The 17,664-nt window shown below is 44.5% G+C and overlaps 2 protein-coding genes across 2 annotated transcripts; one reads left to right on the top strand and one right to left on the bottom strand.

Moving 5' to 3' along the window:
- Positions 1-638: 638 nt before the first annotated feature.
- Positions 639-8,937, bottom strand: LOC131686982 (uncharacterized). The gene is made up of 3 exons (XM_058971019.1): positions 8,898-8,937; positions 7,387-8,824; positions 639-752 (listed from the first exon to the last, which is right to left on the bottom strand). Exons 2-3 carry the CDS (start codon positions 8,752-8,754, stop codon positions 639-641), a joined length of 1,482 nt encoding a protein of 493 aa, XP_058827002.1. The 5' UTR covers positions 8,755-8,824; positions 8,898-8,937.
- Positions 8,938-10,222: 1,285 nt separating this feature from the next.
- Positions 10,223-15,646, top strand: LOC131686981 (uncharacterized). The gene has a single exon (XM_058971018.1). The coding sequence runs from the start codon at positions 10,223-10,225 to the stop codon at positions 15,644-15,646; it is 5,424 nt and encodes a 1,807-aa protein (XP_058827001.1).
- Positions 15,647-17,664: the final 2,018 nt, after the last annotated feature.

Genomic DNA, 17,664 nt, shown 5'->3' with positions numbered 1-17,664 from the left:
GATATAGACATCGTTAGAGTCGATAGTAGAGTAGTGAATTGTACTTTTTAGACAAGGCTGATAGAATTGGATTGACCATAAACTCTGATAAAATAACCTACATGGTAACCAAAAGTTGTTGGTTCTAAGGTATAAATGGCTGCGACTGTCGACGTGTTTGTGTATTTTGGAACACTAGTGGCTTGTGATAGCGAAAATAGCCGTGAGATAAAAAAGAACCCTATGCTGTTACCAATGGGATCAGCTGAAGTGCCATATTTACGGACGGGCACGAAACTTACCACATACATAACGCTGATACTCCTTGTTGCTATTTACATGAGACGTAGTCGTTAAAGGAGACAGATTATCGAGTTTGGTCCGTGAATTCGACAGACGCACGAATGTTTTACATTGTTCATACGAACGGTGGCCCATAAAATAGCACGATATTTCCAAACTTACGACTTTTTTGGGAAGTGTCTGAACGAATACCACTCCCACGAACCGTTTTATTCAGAAATTCAATGAAGTATTATAGTATAAGTGTAATCAAATATTTCTCATATATTTTCTTTCTCCGCTGGTTTCCGTTTTTCATCAATTCGTCACAAATTTATACTATATTTCTATCTCCTCTTCTTATCTGTAGCAAAAGTTCACTCTGATGAATTATCATGACTAATATAGGAAGCATATTTTTGTTCCCACGATGACGATTTATTGCGATAGAAGAACAGTTTTAGTAGATGATCACTTTCCGCCAACAAGTTCTGAAAACAAAACAATGATAAGTCAATTTTTTGCATAAATGCGCGTTATAATTTTGTAGATGATGTAGCTTACAACACTAATATAGAGCTTCTAACTGAAAATTAATTTCTGATGGCAATGTCAAGTCACATTAAAGACATTTGATACACTTATTTCATTGGCTTTATTTTAATACAATCTAATCAAATCGTACTAATGAATAGAAGAAAAGTTATGGTAACGTGTCTTTAATAAAGTTAACTAGATTTCCTTGGGAAAGTTCTAAATCGTAAAAAATATGCACTAAAAACAGAAAACCAACAACAATTTTCCAAAATAAGCTAGATTTGTTAGTTCAGGATTTTGATATTCGTAACATTTGCTACCTACTGGCAAAACACCGACAAAATCCGAAACAAAAAGTTAAAAACATTTTAAAGTCATTAATGTGCTTTTTTAAGAATCGCAGACTTTCTCCTTCTATCCTGTTCCAGCAAGCTCCATAAAACCTTCGTATTATGTGGTATTATTAACTGTAGCTTAACAGAAGATACTCGTATATAACAGAAGATTAGGATGGTCGCTGGTCTCCAGAAAAAGAACCGAAATTCTAGCCGGATCTTTCGGCTTCAGTGACACAACTAATTCTAATTAGAATCGTATGTGTGCCTGAAGGTGGAATACTAAAGGCTACTACTGTACACGTCCGGAATTTAAGCGCGGGGTTTCGTCCGAAATATTGTGCCGTAGATTTTGATCACGGTAAGCTCCCCGTAAGCAGTTTGCAACAACGGCTGTCCGCATAAAGTGCCCCAGTCACTGGTGGTGTTAAGCACCCAATCGCTACCAACTACCGACCAGGAACTGTCGCCCTGCTAGAAGTAAGCTGCAATTAAATACAACGAATCCGCAGGCTGCCCTTCCAGCGTTTAGTTCGTGAGATTGCGCAGGACTTCAAAGTCGATATCTATATGCTTATAGAGCTTAGCCGCAATGGTCCTCAAAAAAGGCAGCGAGGCCTATCTGGTCAGTTTGTTGGAGGAAGCGAAATACTGCGCCAAGCGTGTAACCATCATGCCGAAAGACATCAAACTTGCTCGATTGACGAAATCGGGTGCTTCGAGGTCGACTGATTAATTGCTTCAGCTTGTGCGGCCACCCCTGGCTGCTACTCCGTTATCGATCTGAACTACCTGAGGTTGCATCAGTAGATAATTATGCTTGGGAGTAGCAAAACATATTTCAATGTGCAACTCCTGGTAATCCTAAAATGTTTATTGATTAATACCGGCGCCGGCCAGGCGCGATCGTAGATCGAAGAAGGAAAGGGAAAGAATGTTAGTCCGATACTTGCTTTTTCTAGAGGCCGTATATACTACTGCGCGCTCCACAATTCTACTTCTTCATTACCGACGCCAGATAGGTGACTCCACTATCTGGACTAGATATCGATCCATTTAATCATGGACAGGGGACCAACGGCATTACTTCCCTTCCGAAGGAAGACGTGACTAGACCTTTTACACCAATCTCAACGACCTCGGCTGGAATTGGCCCAGGCCAATTGGAAAGAATGGCGGTCACGCTTACCACTCAACCACCAGCGACGTCATACAAATCAATTTCTTCCTGTAAGGAATCGAAAGTTTTACTGTAATATTAAAATCCAATTGATAAAAAACATGACATTAAGGCGAGGCTGATTGATGGAATGATGTCCTCATGTTTGACGCTGTATACGAAATAGTTGTGAGCGGACAATCGATCGACGGAACCATTCCTACGAAAACACGAATAATCCGGACGAAATAAAGAATTACACGACCGAGCACTTTGAACAACGTGTTTTTATTTCGATTGACTCAGCGCAACAAACAAACGTCAAAATTGAACAACATATTTATGCTTTCTTTACGCGCATAAACGCCTAGCGCAACATCTGGAAAGGACGCAACACTCACCATTGCGAATTTAACCCCAAGTCTCCTTAACGGCCTCCTCCTCGATCGGCACAGTGGCCAATCCCATCTTTTCAGCGAACCTCTTGACCTTGGTTGACCCTAGCGGCTTGGTCAAGATATCCGCAAGCATGTACTCCGATGCACAGTATTGCAACCCGATATCGCCCGATTAACAGCCGCTCCTGGTGAAGTTATAGTGCGTATCTATGCGCTTAGTCCTTTTCTTCTGCTTATCCAAGGCGACGAAATCCAGGCAATTCCTGTTCTCCTCGAAGATGATCGTCAGTCGTCGTTGTTTCTCGTTCAGTTCAACTAGTAAACATCGTAGCCAAAAACTTCCTGCGTAACCTCTGAGAAGGCCACGTATTTGACCTCCATGGTGGACATGGCCATGCAGCTCTGCTTCCGGCTTACCCAAATCACAGTCGCTCCTGCTAGACTGAACATGCAGCCAGTACAAGATTTTTGTCGTCCAATCGGCATCGCAATATTCTGATAGCAGTAGCTCACACTCCTTCCAAGTGTCAATCCGTAGTCAACGGTGTGTATCAAAAAGCGCACTGCGCGCCTCACATCGGACTAGCCGGTCACCGACGGGCAACTAACTTTCCAACTAAACATTCCGACCGCCGCTGCGACGTCTGAACGGTTGTTGACGGACAAGTACAACAGGCTACCGATCAACTGGTGGTATTCCTCGCTACTTCATCTTATTCTCGGTCACCTTATAGTATCCATGATCTATTGGGTACTTCGATCCTTTAGCGTTGTCCAATCCAAATCGTGCCACCACTGTTTCGATGAAAGCATTTTGGGAAGTCACGAAGAATCCGTCCGAATTTCTCCGCACACGAATGCCTAAAAAACATCGGATGTCACCTAGCCTTGTAATCTTCAGTCACTCCTGCAACGCTTGCTCGACCTAGTCATCCACATAGATGAGCAGATACATCCACCCATTCTTCCCAATCTTTTTTCGATATAAACACGAATCGGAACTGCACTGTTCGAGTCCAAGCTGCTTCAGTATATCCGTTAGCGTCTTGTGCCAAACTCTTGCAGCTTGCTTCAAGCCATAAATGCTTCACTTTAGTCTGCACACTTTCTTCTCACTTCCGGTCGCCACGTACCACAAAGGCTGGCGCATATACACCACCTCGTCCAGCTTTCCGTAGAGGTACGCAGCCCTAATGTCCAGGTGTTTCATGTACATTTTCCGATAACCCGGTAACAATACACGGAAGGTAGATCGCATCGCCACCGGGACAAATATTTCGTTGAAATCAAAAAGCTGGCTGCATCCTTGCGCCACGAGTGTGGCCTTCATTTTCTCGACCTTGCCGTCTGCATCCCTTCCAACTTCCTCTTGTAAACCCACTAACGACAATGTTGCAAGTAGGCGACAGGTCAACAAGCTCCCATGTATCGTTCGACACCAACGAGTCGTGCTCAGCATCCATTACCGCAATCCACTCCTCCTTGTCAGGGCAGCTGATTGCTTGCTCGTACGTAGTCGGTTCATCCTGTTCCACCGTTGCCATACCCACAAAATAATTTCAAATCGCGCCATCATCACTCCCCGGGTGGAACGACGGAGAATCTCCCGCTGGTTTTCATTTTCCGGACAAGGAGCATCTTCACCGTGATAGACTCCTTCAGCCGATTCATATCCAAGCAAGTCTTCTTCATCCTCAAGATCTTCTTCGTATGCAGGCATGGGTGCTGGCTTACGAGTGATTACCGGAGCCGGTAGTGACTCCAACTCAACCGTCGATTCAGTAGCTTCTAGCTTCCGCTCAGCATCGCGTTCATTGTCGATACGCCAATCCTCGAGGAACTTTATATCCCGGCTGATGGTGATTCGTCCCGCAATCGTATCCAGCATCCTTTAAGCCTTATACTCGTTGGAGTAACTTACAAATAGCAGCTTACGTGCTGTAGACTATATTTTCGTTGGAGTAACTTACAAATAGCAGCTTACGTGCTGTAGACTATATTTTCCTGAGTGTCTCGGCTGGAACGTGTACTAAGGCTTCGTAGCTGAAAATCTGGAAGTGCTCATACGACAGAAGTGTTTCATACCACTTCTCGTAAGGACTTATTCCGATGGATCTGGAAGGTACCCGATTCTGGATGTAGGTTGCCGTCGACTCTCCCCAATACCTTTGATCCAGTTTCGCCTCCAACAGCATACAAAGCGCCATCTCTTTCAGGTATCGATTTCACCTTTCTACCACACCGTTTTGCTGCGGTGGGTGCGCTGAACTGGCTCACAATACCTTCCGCCTGGAGAAAATTCTGCAAATCCTTGCTGGTAAAGTCTCGTCCACCGTCTGATTACAGCACCCTGGGAACCTTGCCCATCTGCGGCCTGCATAAGGTAATAAAGTCCTTGATTTTCTCTGCAGCGTTCGACTTCTTTCTCAGAAGGTATGGTCCTCGACCAAACAAAGGAAGTATTGGTTTCCACTCGGCGTGCTCTTCATCGGACCACTGAGATCAGCGTGTCCGATGTCCAGCTTATTCTTGGAATCTCTATCCACACTTTTCGGAAACGGTGTCCGTGCCATCTTTCCCTCTAGGCAATATTGGCACACAGTACGCACTCCGCAGTCCATGAGCTTCATCCTATCAGCTTGTTTGTTTACGTGAATCGACCGGTGTCGCAGGCGTCTGCGCCACGTATGCAAGCAATGCGCCGTATGCAATGTTTAGACACTAATAATCGCCCGCTCCGGAGCACACAATGCACCGCTTCCGTGTCGCTCGCCTACCGCACATACTTGTCCGGTGCAGCTTCGAATTTTGCACCAAATCTCAGAAAACACCAGGGATGGAACGCACCTCAGAGCAAATAAAAAAAAATAAAAGCACAAACGTGTGCATCTTCTTGGTCCCACGCGCACGGAAGCACAAAAAAGTGGCTCTTCAATGTGACTCTGTGTGCGAAAATGTGCAGCCCTTGGTGCACAGATCTTTCTCTTTCTTGTTTTCGAGTTTCTTTTTGTGTGGATGTTCTGCACATCGCAGTGTTTTTGTGCTGCTCTATTTTTCATCGGTGTATTTCGCTCTTTGTGCATATTGTGTGAGCAATTAATAAGCCTGGTGAACACCACATAAAAGCTCTTTTTGGTAAGGATACTCACCGACACAAGTCCACTGGTAAGTTTCGGTACATATGATTCCACGGCCCGTGGCAGCTACTTCGGCTTGTCGCCATCGCCCAAAATTACGCTCGTACTACCGGTTTGCTGCAACACAGTGAAGAACTTCCACCATATGCCGTGAAGTACCTCTGTTGATAAAGTAGCTCGACGGTTCAGCTTGTCCCACCATCACCGCCAGCGGTCCCTCGGAAACTGCTTGCGCCTGCTTGGCTTTCGGTTTATCCGACTTCTTCATCAGCTTCGTCGCTGATTCGCCAGCTGCACCATTCGGGCAATCTTTCTTTAGATGTCTCGATTGTTTACACTGGAAACTGGATCGCGACTCCTCTTTACTTCCGGCACCAGCAAATGTGCAACCAGCACTTCCACGTCGTCGGCGATGATCTACTAACAACGCGTATCCACTGCTCGCAGTAGCACCTCCGCTGCGCACCCAGCGTTTTTCTGCTTCCGCCAGCAACTTAGACTATCATCAAATCTTCCCGTGGCCGTTACTCCAACGCAAGATAGTCAAGATAGTTAATGGAGTCTGGCAGCGAACACAACAACATTGCGAATTACAGCTTTTCAGATTGGAAAAAGTCTGCAAATGTTGGTGCACATCGTCGCCCTCCTTGAGCTCCAGATGCGTCAGCTTCTTCAGGAGGTAGACCTCCGATCCCTTGTCGTGGTAGGTCTTCAACACATCCCATGCGTCCTTCGCATTCGCACAATCGCGCACCAAACTTGCCTGATCGTCTTTAATTCAGAGCCCGATTGTCCCCCGAGCTTTTGTATCCGCCTTCGTCCACGCATCTGTTACTGGGTTCACTTGGGGTCGGAGATAACGTACCATATATCCTCCCGGATCAGCAACATTTCCGTCTTAAACTTCCACAACTGGTAGTTGTGGTTGTTTAACTTCTGCAATGCAAACCTCTGCGAATACGCCATTTTACCGCTTGCAGGAATCCACCGGCCGTAGCTCGACGCCGCAGACAAACGACCAATAAAACGAACCGTTCCGTAACTTGTCTCCCGCGAATCAGATTACCACAATCGCCAACTGGTATGGGCCCAAAACCTCTGGGCAGATAATCGATCGACGGAACCAGACCTACGAAAACATGGATAATCCGGACGAAATAAAGAATTACACGACCGCACACTTTGAATAACGTGTTTTTATTTCCATGCACTCTGCGCAACTAACAAACGTCAAAATGGAACAGCATATATTTGATTTCTCTACAGGCGTGTATTCGCGCATAAAGACCTAGCGCAACATCTGGAAAGGGCGCAACAATGGGTTATCGGAAAGTCAATTGAGCTAACACCTACCTAAATTGGAAATGATCAGGATCGATACGCGAAGATTCGGACTCTTGTTTGAATATTTTGTTAATAACATTATCCTTTGTTTTGTACCACAATGGTTATTATGTGTAGCATTTTCAATCGAGTAAAGAACGATTATTACTCTGATGCTTAACTAGCAACACGACTGAATAGTTCGATATTGTATTCTAAGTACTATCGCTACTTACCTGTATTGTATCAATTGGAATGTATGTATCTTGAACATGAATATTCAGCCGTCGTTTCTGCAGCCCAGCTCTAACAATTTCCTGGTGATTAGACTGCCACTTCAACGTTTTTAGGACAGATATAATAAAATCCATACTTCTTATACTGAAATTATACACGTACAGTAGCTCTAACCTTCGGTTTTTTACAATAAACTTAACAAGCTGCTCCTCGCTGAGTTCACGGCCTGATATGTGCACTTCGATAAAATTTTCTTTAGCACATAACTTGGCGAATTCAAAATCGTTAACTGAAGAGCCATTGTACAAATACTTAAAAATTCGAAGATTAGCCAGATTACAAATTAAACCGTAGTCATATATTCTTTGATTCTTCAATTCCAGTTGTTCTAGTTGATCAAATTTCGCTAAACTTCTTAGCAGATAATCGATTGCACCAGTTCCGTAGTTATTATCTTCAATCACGAGTTGTTTGAGTAGTCGTGATTCTACGATCTGTTGCCTATCAGTGGAGCACTCGTATGGCTCGTTTAAATACCATTGACTCCAACTCAAATACGTTAGCTTGGTCATATATTTGGCAATGCATTGAATCGATTTGGCAGACAGCTGGTTGCAATCTGAAATATTTAATTGTTCAAGATCTGGGTTGTTTCTGGCCAAACAAGAGAAACACTCGTCCGTTACTAAAGTACCTCTCAGATTTAAATGTTTCAAGTTCGTCAAATTATGTAAGCTTTCCGTCAAAAAATAACTATAGGATAAGTCCAATCGCTGTAGGTTTCGCAGCTTCTTCAATCTTTCAATGAAGTACGGACTGATTTCGGACCAAATAATCGAAAATCGCTCTAGTGATTCGAAGCCCAATAAGCTCTCCGGTTCGAAGGTAAGACTATTCAAACTGCAGTGTCCAACTGTAAGCTCTTTAAGATTAGTGCAGTGCATCGCGATCAAATTGATTTCTACACAATGCGATACGGTTAAATGCTCAAGAACATATCCGAATGTCTTTAGAAAATCACTAAAATAACAGGGTTTGGGCATATAAATCCAATGAGAAAAGTATTGCTTATTTCGCTTGACAACGTTTCCGGCGATTGCGCTGAAACGGGTGCATGTTTTTGCAAGCGTAATTAGCTCTTCTAATTTAAATCGACCAAAAACAAGTTCCAAACAATCGTCATTCAAATCCAGTATATTTAGCTGACTGATCTCAGTACAGCAACGCTTGGACCCGTCATCTTCGAGCTCAAGCCCGATTCCTACCGGAATTGTTGCATTTTCTACATTTTTTAAGAAAATGGCCACAGGAACCTCCCCGATTCTATCATCAGTCGTTGTTTTGGAAGTATGGTTGTGGCACTCCATTTTTCGCTAATTGTTCCAATCCAGTTCTGCTATCCGAAAACGCTATTTTGTGGCTTGAATTTAAAACTACCTACAGCATGAAAAGAAATTGATATTCAAAACATTTTATACTTTTTTCTAGCTTCGATTCAAAATAAATTCACCTGTTGATTCGGGATATTCAAAATCAACATGCTGGTATTTTTATATGTTGTACGTTGACACCATGTTGGCGCTAGTTATGTTGAGAGCGTGCAGTGCAGCCAGAATTGCTATTCGGATAGACCAAAGAGAATAGGGAAAGACAAAGAGAATAGGGAAAGAGACGAATAGTGTGAAGCCAAAAATACCTTATTGAGCAGACCAATCGTGCAATGTAAATAAACATTACTCACGCCTCAGTTGGAGGAGATAAGTATTGTACATCTATCAAAAAAGAAATGTCAATTTTCGTCAGAATTTGGTTCAATCGTGATTGTGAGGTGCATTCTAGAGAATATGTATGAGTAAAAACAAGCTTTAAAATTATTTCATATCTTTGTTTCGAAATGCGCATCGTTTGATAAACAAATCCAACGATCGACATACGGTTTGTTTTCAAAACATAATAGGAGTCATTTAAAGTGCTGCCTGTGGAAGCGGTTGCCAAAATTGTTGTGTTGTGTAGTGTTGAAATCATCATAAAGGGAGTGTTGCCGTTTTGACTGTGTTGGCGATTCTATCTCAGCAACCTGAAAAAAGGGATACTTACCTGAACAAAATACTTACCGTTTAAATAAAATTAAATTCTATAACACACCCTATTGTACCATTACCACAATTATCATACTTACCTCGAAACGCAAACGCAATCACTCAACATCCGCTCAATCAACACACATACACACAATAGATCCACACGAATAAAATGTACAATTAAACAGGACAGACAGTTATTAAAAGTAAGTCGAACAGAACACAAGCCAGTCTCGTGTCGTTATTAATAATCGAAATTCCTCGTGACAATTCAGTCAACCTTTCTCGCGAGTGCCTGGTCGTACAAATTAACTATCCTGACTGTGAAAGGGTGAACAGTAGTGCCGGACGTATAGCATTGTGACAAACATTTTTTGGTGCCGAAACCCGGGACTAGAGTTGCAGTCCCATCCGTCACGAGTGCTGAAGCTAACCTCCATTGTTCGGGTCGAATCACCACGTGATTATCGTGCAGGAGGATCATTGTTTTCTCGTCCGTTTGATACGGATTAGTCATCGGAGCAGCAGCACAAGTGATTACCATCGTGGTGTAATAACCATCTTGCAGCAGCAGTACCCGTCGTCGTCCGGCAGCAAGTAAAAGTCACTCCCTATCTGTCGCCCTTCAGGAGAGGTAGCAGTAGGTAAAATCTTCACCAGACACAGTTGGCGGATAGGTAAATTCGTCCGTATACACCAACGCTGATTAAGGTAACCCGTTTCATTATTTTGGTGTTGGGATAGTTTGTGCAAAATGACTCCGCCAAAGAAAGCTAAGGCTGTTGCAACAAAGATGACGAAATTAAAGTTGTTGCACCGTAGGCGGACCAACGTATTAGGTTCCGCTGAACTGATAAAATCGTTCAACGAACAATTCGATGTCATGCACTGTGATCAATTGCCGGTGCGCATTGAACGTCTTGATGCATTGTGGCGAGAATTTGAGGTGATTCAAGACGAAATCGAAGTTTTAGAAGATGAGGAAGAACAATTTTCGGATCTGCGAAAGGAGTTCCAGACCATGTATTTTGAATTAAAGGCATCCTTGCAAAGCAAATTACCTCCTCGCCCATCGACGTCCGTGACGTCATCGGTGCAAACGCAGCCTATAGCCCACATTAGGCTGCCTGAAATTTCATTGAAACAATTTTCGGGTAGATTCGATGATTGGGTTTCGTTTCGTGATCTTTTTGTGTCTTTGATTCACAACAATCAGCAATTGAGTGCAGTGCAGAAACTGCATTATTTGCGAGCAACACTTTCCGGTGAAGCGGCTGGAATAATATCGTCGCTCGAATTGTCGGCTAATAATTACACCGTTGCTTGGACCATGTTGAAGGAGCGGTTTGAGCACAAAACCTTCTTGATAAAGAGACACATGTCCGCGCTTCTAGCACTTTCTCCAGTAAAGAAGGAGTCGTCTGTAAAGTTGTCGGAATTGGCCGATGAATTTGACCGTCATGTTCAGCTGTTAGATAAACTTGAGAATGCAGTTGAACACTGGAACTCGTTCCTCGTCGAGCGCTTGAGTAGTTGCTTGGACCCCGTATCGCTGCGCGAATGGGAGACTCAAGTTACTGAAGTTGACAAACCAACATATAAGGCACTGCTTGAGTTTGTACACAAAAGATCCCGAATTCTACAAACGTTATTGCTCTCCCAAACTGGCTATACCCAAACCGAATCGAAACCCTCAAAGCCTCGTCTCACTACCGCCCACGTTGCTTCAGATAATGTGCCTAAGTGTCCCAGTTGCAAGCAGGCACATTTGCTGTTCCAGTGCGACCAGTTTCGCGCGTTGCCACCACAGCAGCGTTTTGAGTTCGTGAAGAAACGTGGACTTTGCATAAATTGCCTCAAGGGCACTCATCTTGCAAAGGATTGCTCCAGTGGTTCCTGTAAGAGCTGCGCCAAGAAGCATCATTCCCTGCTGCATTTGCAACCTGTTTCGGCGCCCACGGCGGCTGGAAATTCGGCAGCAGGAACTAATTCATTATCTGGAGCATTCCATTCGCATCTCGAATCGTCGGTCGGTCACACCCCTCCGGTTGGGTTTTCGGTTGCCTCACCACTTGTCGCTCCGTCGTCGTCGTCGTCGTCGTACACGCATTCGTTTCCGATCGGTATAGCTCCCTCGTCGCCGGTAAATTCGTTCGGTATCGTCAATCCGCCTCCTGGCCCCTCCTGTAAAAGTGCAGAAGTGAACACACAAGTGAGAAATAATCTAGTGATGTTGTCAACGGCAGTTATCAAGGTTAAGGATGCAGACGATAAATATCAGTTCGCTAGAGCTCTACTGGACAGTGGCTCTCAGCCCAGTTTCATCACCGAAGCGCTTTGTCAGAAGCTTCGACTGAAGCGCATCAAGTTAAACTCGCCGGTCAGTGGGATCGGACAATCTACCCTCACCGTGCACCACGGTGTGATGTTATCGCTCGCCTCTCGTTTCGGGGAATTCAAATACAACCTGGATTGCCTAGTGCTGCCAAAGCTTACCGTATCGCTGCCTAGCCATCATATTGACGTTTCGCGTTGGAGAATTCCACGTAATCTCCCGCTCGCCGATCCGCAGTTCAACGTCAGCCAAGGGGTTGACATCATTATTGGTGCTGAGCTGTTCTTCAATTTGCTTGACAATCAGCAACTTTCGTTAGCAGCTGGCTACCCGATTCTACAGAAGACTGTGCTAGGATACATCGTCTGTGGAAAAGTTGCCGAGCCAGTCTCGGAACCAACAGTCACTCAATGCAGCCATGTCTGCGCAGAAGATCCGCTCGATTCTCAGCTCGAGCGTTTCTGGGAGATCGAAAACTTCGATGACGGTAAGGCTTTCACTTCTGATGAACAATTCTGTGAAGATCATTTCACCGATACCGTTTCTCGTGATCAAGAAGGACGGTATCAGGTTCGTCTTCCGATGCGGCAGGAGATGCTTTCGATGTTGGGAGACTCGTACACGCCCGCATTGCGGCGATTTTTGTCGATGGAGAAGAAGTTTGTTGCCGATGAAGCTCTTCGCCAAGAATATAAACAGTTCATGCAAGAATACGACAGGTTGGGCCATATGGAGGTGTTGTCGCGCGCGTCGTGTAGCCCACAGTTTTTCCTACCCCACCATGCCATCCACCGTCCAGAAAGCTCAACCACAAAGATTCGAGTAGTGTTCGATGGATCTTCTCGTGGTTCAACCCAGCTTTCACTCAACGATGTTCTCTATGCGGGACCAACAGTACAGCCAGCCCTGTACTCTACTGTCATCAATTTTCGGCTGCCTCGTTTCGCCATTACTGCCGATGTGGAGAAGATGTTCAGACAGATTTTGGTCCACCCCGAGGATCGTCGCTACCAACAAATTCTATGGCGGAATGATCCATCAGAACCCATTCGAACGTACCAGCTGCGAACCGTTACTTACGGTCTAGCTAGTTCACCGTATCATGCTACGCGAATTCTAAACCAACTAGCTACAGATGAAGGAGAACGCTTCCCACTAGCGGTTCCGATCATTCAGAAAGGGACGTATGTCGACGATGTCCTTTCCGGACATGACGATCATCAAATAGCCAGATATTCGTGCAAACAGTTGATGGAAATGTTGCAAACCGCTGGTTTCGTACTCAGGAAGTGGGCTTCCAACGATCCTTCTATTCTCGTAGACGTTCCTCCCGAGTTATGGGACTCTTCCCCAGAATTGGAAATCGATCGGTCGTCCGCTGTAAAGACACTTGGACTGTTATGGTTTCCCCAGCCGGATACTTTTAAATTCAAATTTCCCACATTACCAGAACTGGGAGTCGTCTCAAAACGAATCGTCGTATCGGAAATGGCTCGTTTATTCGATCCACTTGGTCTACTTGGCCCGGTGATAATGAACGCTAAAATGTTCGTGCAACAACTATGGGCGGAGAACTTGCCGTGGGATAATGAATTGTCGGAGGAGCAAAGTTTGTGGTGGAAGAAATATCGCACGGATATTCATCATCTCCAATCTGTAGAAATCCCTCGAAGAGTGCTTGTCAATGCCAGTCGTCAATACTCTCTGCACTGTTTTTGTGACGCATCTAAACGAGGCTATGGATGTTGTGTCTACGTAATCTCGCCAGATGATACCGGTATGCTCCACTCCCGACTGCTCACATCGAAATCTCGTGTCGCTCCATTGCGAGGGCAGACGATTCCAAGATTGGAACTCAGCGCCGCACTCTTGGGAAGCCAGTTGATGGACAACCTACAAAGAATGACCGAATTCAAGGGTCCAGTTACATTCTGGACAGATTCAACGATAGTGCTTCACTGGATAAAGTCTCAATCTAGTTCGTGGAAAGTCTTCGTTTCAAATCGAGCGGCGGAAGTTCAACGGTTGACAAAAGGATCACAGTGGAGACACGTTCCAACCGAAATGAACCCTGCAGATAGGATTTCTCGGGGCTCACTTCCAAGTGATCTGCTGGACGACAAATTGTGGTGGCATGGGCCGAGTTTCGTCACGACTCCCGTTGAGCAATGGCCACAGTGCGTGGTTTCGCTGCCGGATAACCACGTTATCCAAGAAGAATCTCGAACCGTCGTCGCTCTTCATGTCAGCCACGCTGATTCAACATTCTGCGACAGATTTTCGGATCTCGCCAAGTTGGTTCGGACAGTAGCCTACTGTTACCGTTTCTACAACAACTGCAAATTACCGATCAGTGAGAGGATCACTGAAGCTTTGGCTTCTAGCAACTGCCAGTTCGCTCTGAAGATACTCGTTCGCCTAGCACAGGCTACCGCATTCCCAGCTGAAGTGCGATTGTATCAAAACAACCAACGATGTGTAGTGAACTCGAAGGAACTTGGCTCCAAATCACTCCTTAGGAACTTGAACTGTTTGATGGACGATTTCGGTTTGCTTAGATTGGACGGTCGATTGAGATACAAAAACGCACCCTTTGACACTCGTTTTCCGATGATACTCCCAGCGGACCACAAGCTTACCTGGTTGATTGCTCGATCACTCCACGTTCAGACACTGCATGCTGGTCCTACGCTGCTACTCGCTACTATTCGCCAACGGTTCTGGCCGCTCCGGGGTCGTCATCTCGCTCGCAGGGTGGTACGCAATTGTATCACTTGTTACCGGTGCAATCCTCGATGTAGCAACCAGCAAATGGCACCACTTCCATCAGTACGTGTTACACCTGCTCGAGCATTCGCATACTCTGGGATGGATTACTGTGGGCCGTTTCTCGTTCGTCCGTTGGTTGGAAGGGGAGCATCGGTGAAGATATACGTCGCGCTTTTCGTGTGTCTAGTGGTGAAGGCCGTACATCTCGAGGTTGTCGCAGACCTAACGTCGGTCGCGTGTGTTAACGCCGTGAAACGCTTCGTGGCACGCCGCGGCCAAGTGTTCGAATTACACTGCGACAATGCGACTGCTTTCGTCGGGGCAGATCGCGAGTTGAAGGCTGCGCGTCAAGCCTTTCGCGAACAGTTTCGGAGCAAGCAATGGGACGAATATTGCACAACTAGCGGAATCACGTTTCGCTTCATACCTGCTCGGTCGCCCCACTTCGGTGGGCTATGGGAGGCTGGTATCAAGTCCTTCAAGTACCACTTTCGCCGCATCATGGGCTGCAAGGCGTTCAACATGGACCAACTGCTAACCGTCGTAGCCCAAATCGAATCCGTTCTCAACTCCCGTCCCTTAGCTCCACTGTCCGACTCCCCAGACGACACATCCGCTCTGACCCCAGGTCATTTCCTAATCGGAGAACCACTCTTTTCCATTCCAGAGCCAGACCTCTGCGACTTGGACACCAAACGCCTGTCACGTTTGCAGGATATGAAACGATCCGCGCAGGATCTGTGGCGACGGTGGTCCAGGGACTACTTGAGCCAGTTGCAGCAACGTTCAAAATGGAAGAAAGAAACTGCAGACGTGGAGGTTGGTCAATTGGTACTGATGAAGCAGGACAACACCCCATCCCTACAGTGGCCTTTAGGTCGTATCACTGAAACGATCGTTGGGCCAGACGGTCATGTTCGCGTGGTGGTCGTGAAAACGGCTGCAGGAACGTACAAACGGGCAGTCACCGAAATTGCAGTGCTTCCCATCGACGAAGAGAATTCTCAGTTGGCAGTTGAAACGGACAGTTTCAACGGGGGCCGGCATGTTGGCGATTCTATCTCAGCAACCTGAAAAAAGGGATACTTACCTGAACAAAATACTTACCGTTTAAATAAAATTAAATTCTATAACACACCCTATTGTACCATTACCACAATTATCATACTTACCTCGAAACGCAAACGCAATCACTCAACATCCGCTCAATCAACACACATACACACAATAGATCCACACGAATAAAATGTACAATTAAACAGGACAGACAGTTATTAAAAGTAAGTCGAACAGAACACAAGCCAGTCTCGTGTCGTTATTAATAATCGAAATTCCTCGTGACAATTCAGTCAACCTTTCTCGCGAGTGCCTGGTCGTACAAATTAACTATCCTGACTGTGAAAGGGTGAACAGTAGTGCCGGACGTATAGCATTGTGACAAACAGACTGATTTTCACTCTTCGTCTCTTTCCCTATTCTCTTTGGGGAAAGAGAAGAATAGTGTGAAGCCAAAAATACCTTATTGAGCAGACTAATCGTGCAATGTAAATAAACATTACTCATGCCTGAGTTAGAGAAGATAAGTATTGTACATCTATTAAAAAAGAAATTTGAGTTTTCGTCAGAATTTAGTTCAATCGTGATTGTAAGGTGCATTCTAGAGTATGTGTATGAGTAAAAACAAGCTTTAGAATTATTTCATCACTTTGTTTCGAAATGCACATCTTTAGATAAACAAATCCAGCGATCGACGTACGATTTGTTTTCAAAATATAATAGGAGTCATTTATGGCGATTTCGCTTGAACCTGAAACTGAGTCAGGTTCTAACCCCAACCGCTGTCAGTTCATACATTTTGACAGCAGTTGGGGTTAGGAACTGACTCAGTTTCGCCTCAAACGAAAACCACATTAAAGTGCTGCCTGTGGAAGCGGTTGCCAAAATTCTAGTGTTAAAATCATCATAAAGGGACTGTTGCCGTTTTCACTGATTTTCACTCTTCGTCTCTTTCACTATTCCCCAGTTAAATTCATTCCGGAACCGGTTCGGATTTCTGAATGGAGTCATTATGGATTCCAAATCAAATGCAACAACCGATTCCGACTCAGAATCGGTTGTTGCATTTGATTTGGAATCCATAATGACTCCATTCAGGATTCCGAATCAAATTCCGAATGGTTTGACCGGGTCTCTTTGGGATAGACCACCCGAGCAGAAGAAAATAACTGCGGAATACTAAATTTACACGGTTAAATAAAACAACCTGCAGAATAAGTTCATTTAACTTACTTTTGAGTTGTGCGTCGCTTTCGCACTTATTAGTGTTGTCAAAAACAAAACGAGAGATTCGACTCAGTCGAGGTCTTCCGTGGAGGAACGTACTTTTGAGTTGTTTGAGGTATACTCAAAATTAGGTAAATTAAACTTAAATTTGAGTATAAAAAAACCTATCAATGAGTTGTAATTTTTGCCGTGGTTAAATGGAAACTACCTTCAAATTAGGTAAACCGTGCTAATTTTAATTTCTAATTTTAATTTCCCCACGATACCACGAGATTGAGTCAAAGGAACTCCATTTTAGGTAGTTTTTCGTTTCCGTGTAGGTATCGATACTAGAAAAACTCATAGTAAGAGAACTGCGGAGAAAAAAACAGCATTTTTGGCAACGTATGCCCCGGCATTGTATGGCAACACGTCCAATGTTATAAGGATAGGCAATGTTCGATTGGATTCGTTTTTTGACAGCTAAACGCGAATCCAATCGACCCAAAATGGAGTCTCTGCAGTTCTCTTTCTAGAGTTTTTCTAATCGATACCAACGACTGTTTACCACAATATGATATTAATGAGCTGGATCAAATTTATTTTTCAGATGCAAAATACCAAAAAAATAACACAGACGTATTCTACAAATAACTATTTGATAATGAAACGAGTTATTATAATACCTGAATAATATTAAAACATTTTTCAACCTTCCAATTATAAAATTCACACTATGGAGGTATTCAATAAGGTATTGGTTTAGTATTTGAGAAAATAACTGGAATGCATAAATAATACTAAAATAAATTTATTGCCCAGTTATTTTC

Source organism: Topomyia yanbarensis, chromosome 3 (assembly GCF_030247195.1).
Source record: "Topomyia yanbarensis strain Yona2022 chromosome 3, ASM3024719v1, whole genome shotgun sequence".
In the NCBI taxonomy this organism is placed as follows: domain Eukaryota; kingdom Metazoa; phylum Arthropoda; class Insecta; order Diptera; family Culicidae; genus Topomyia; species Topomyia yanbarensis.
Note: the sequence above shows the minus strand (reverse complement) of the source record. Positions and strands in the feature narration are given on the sequence as shown.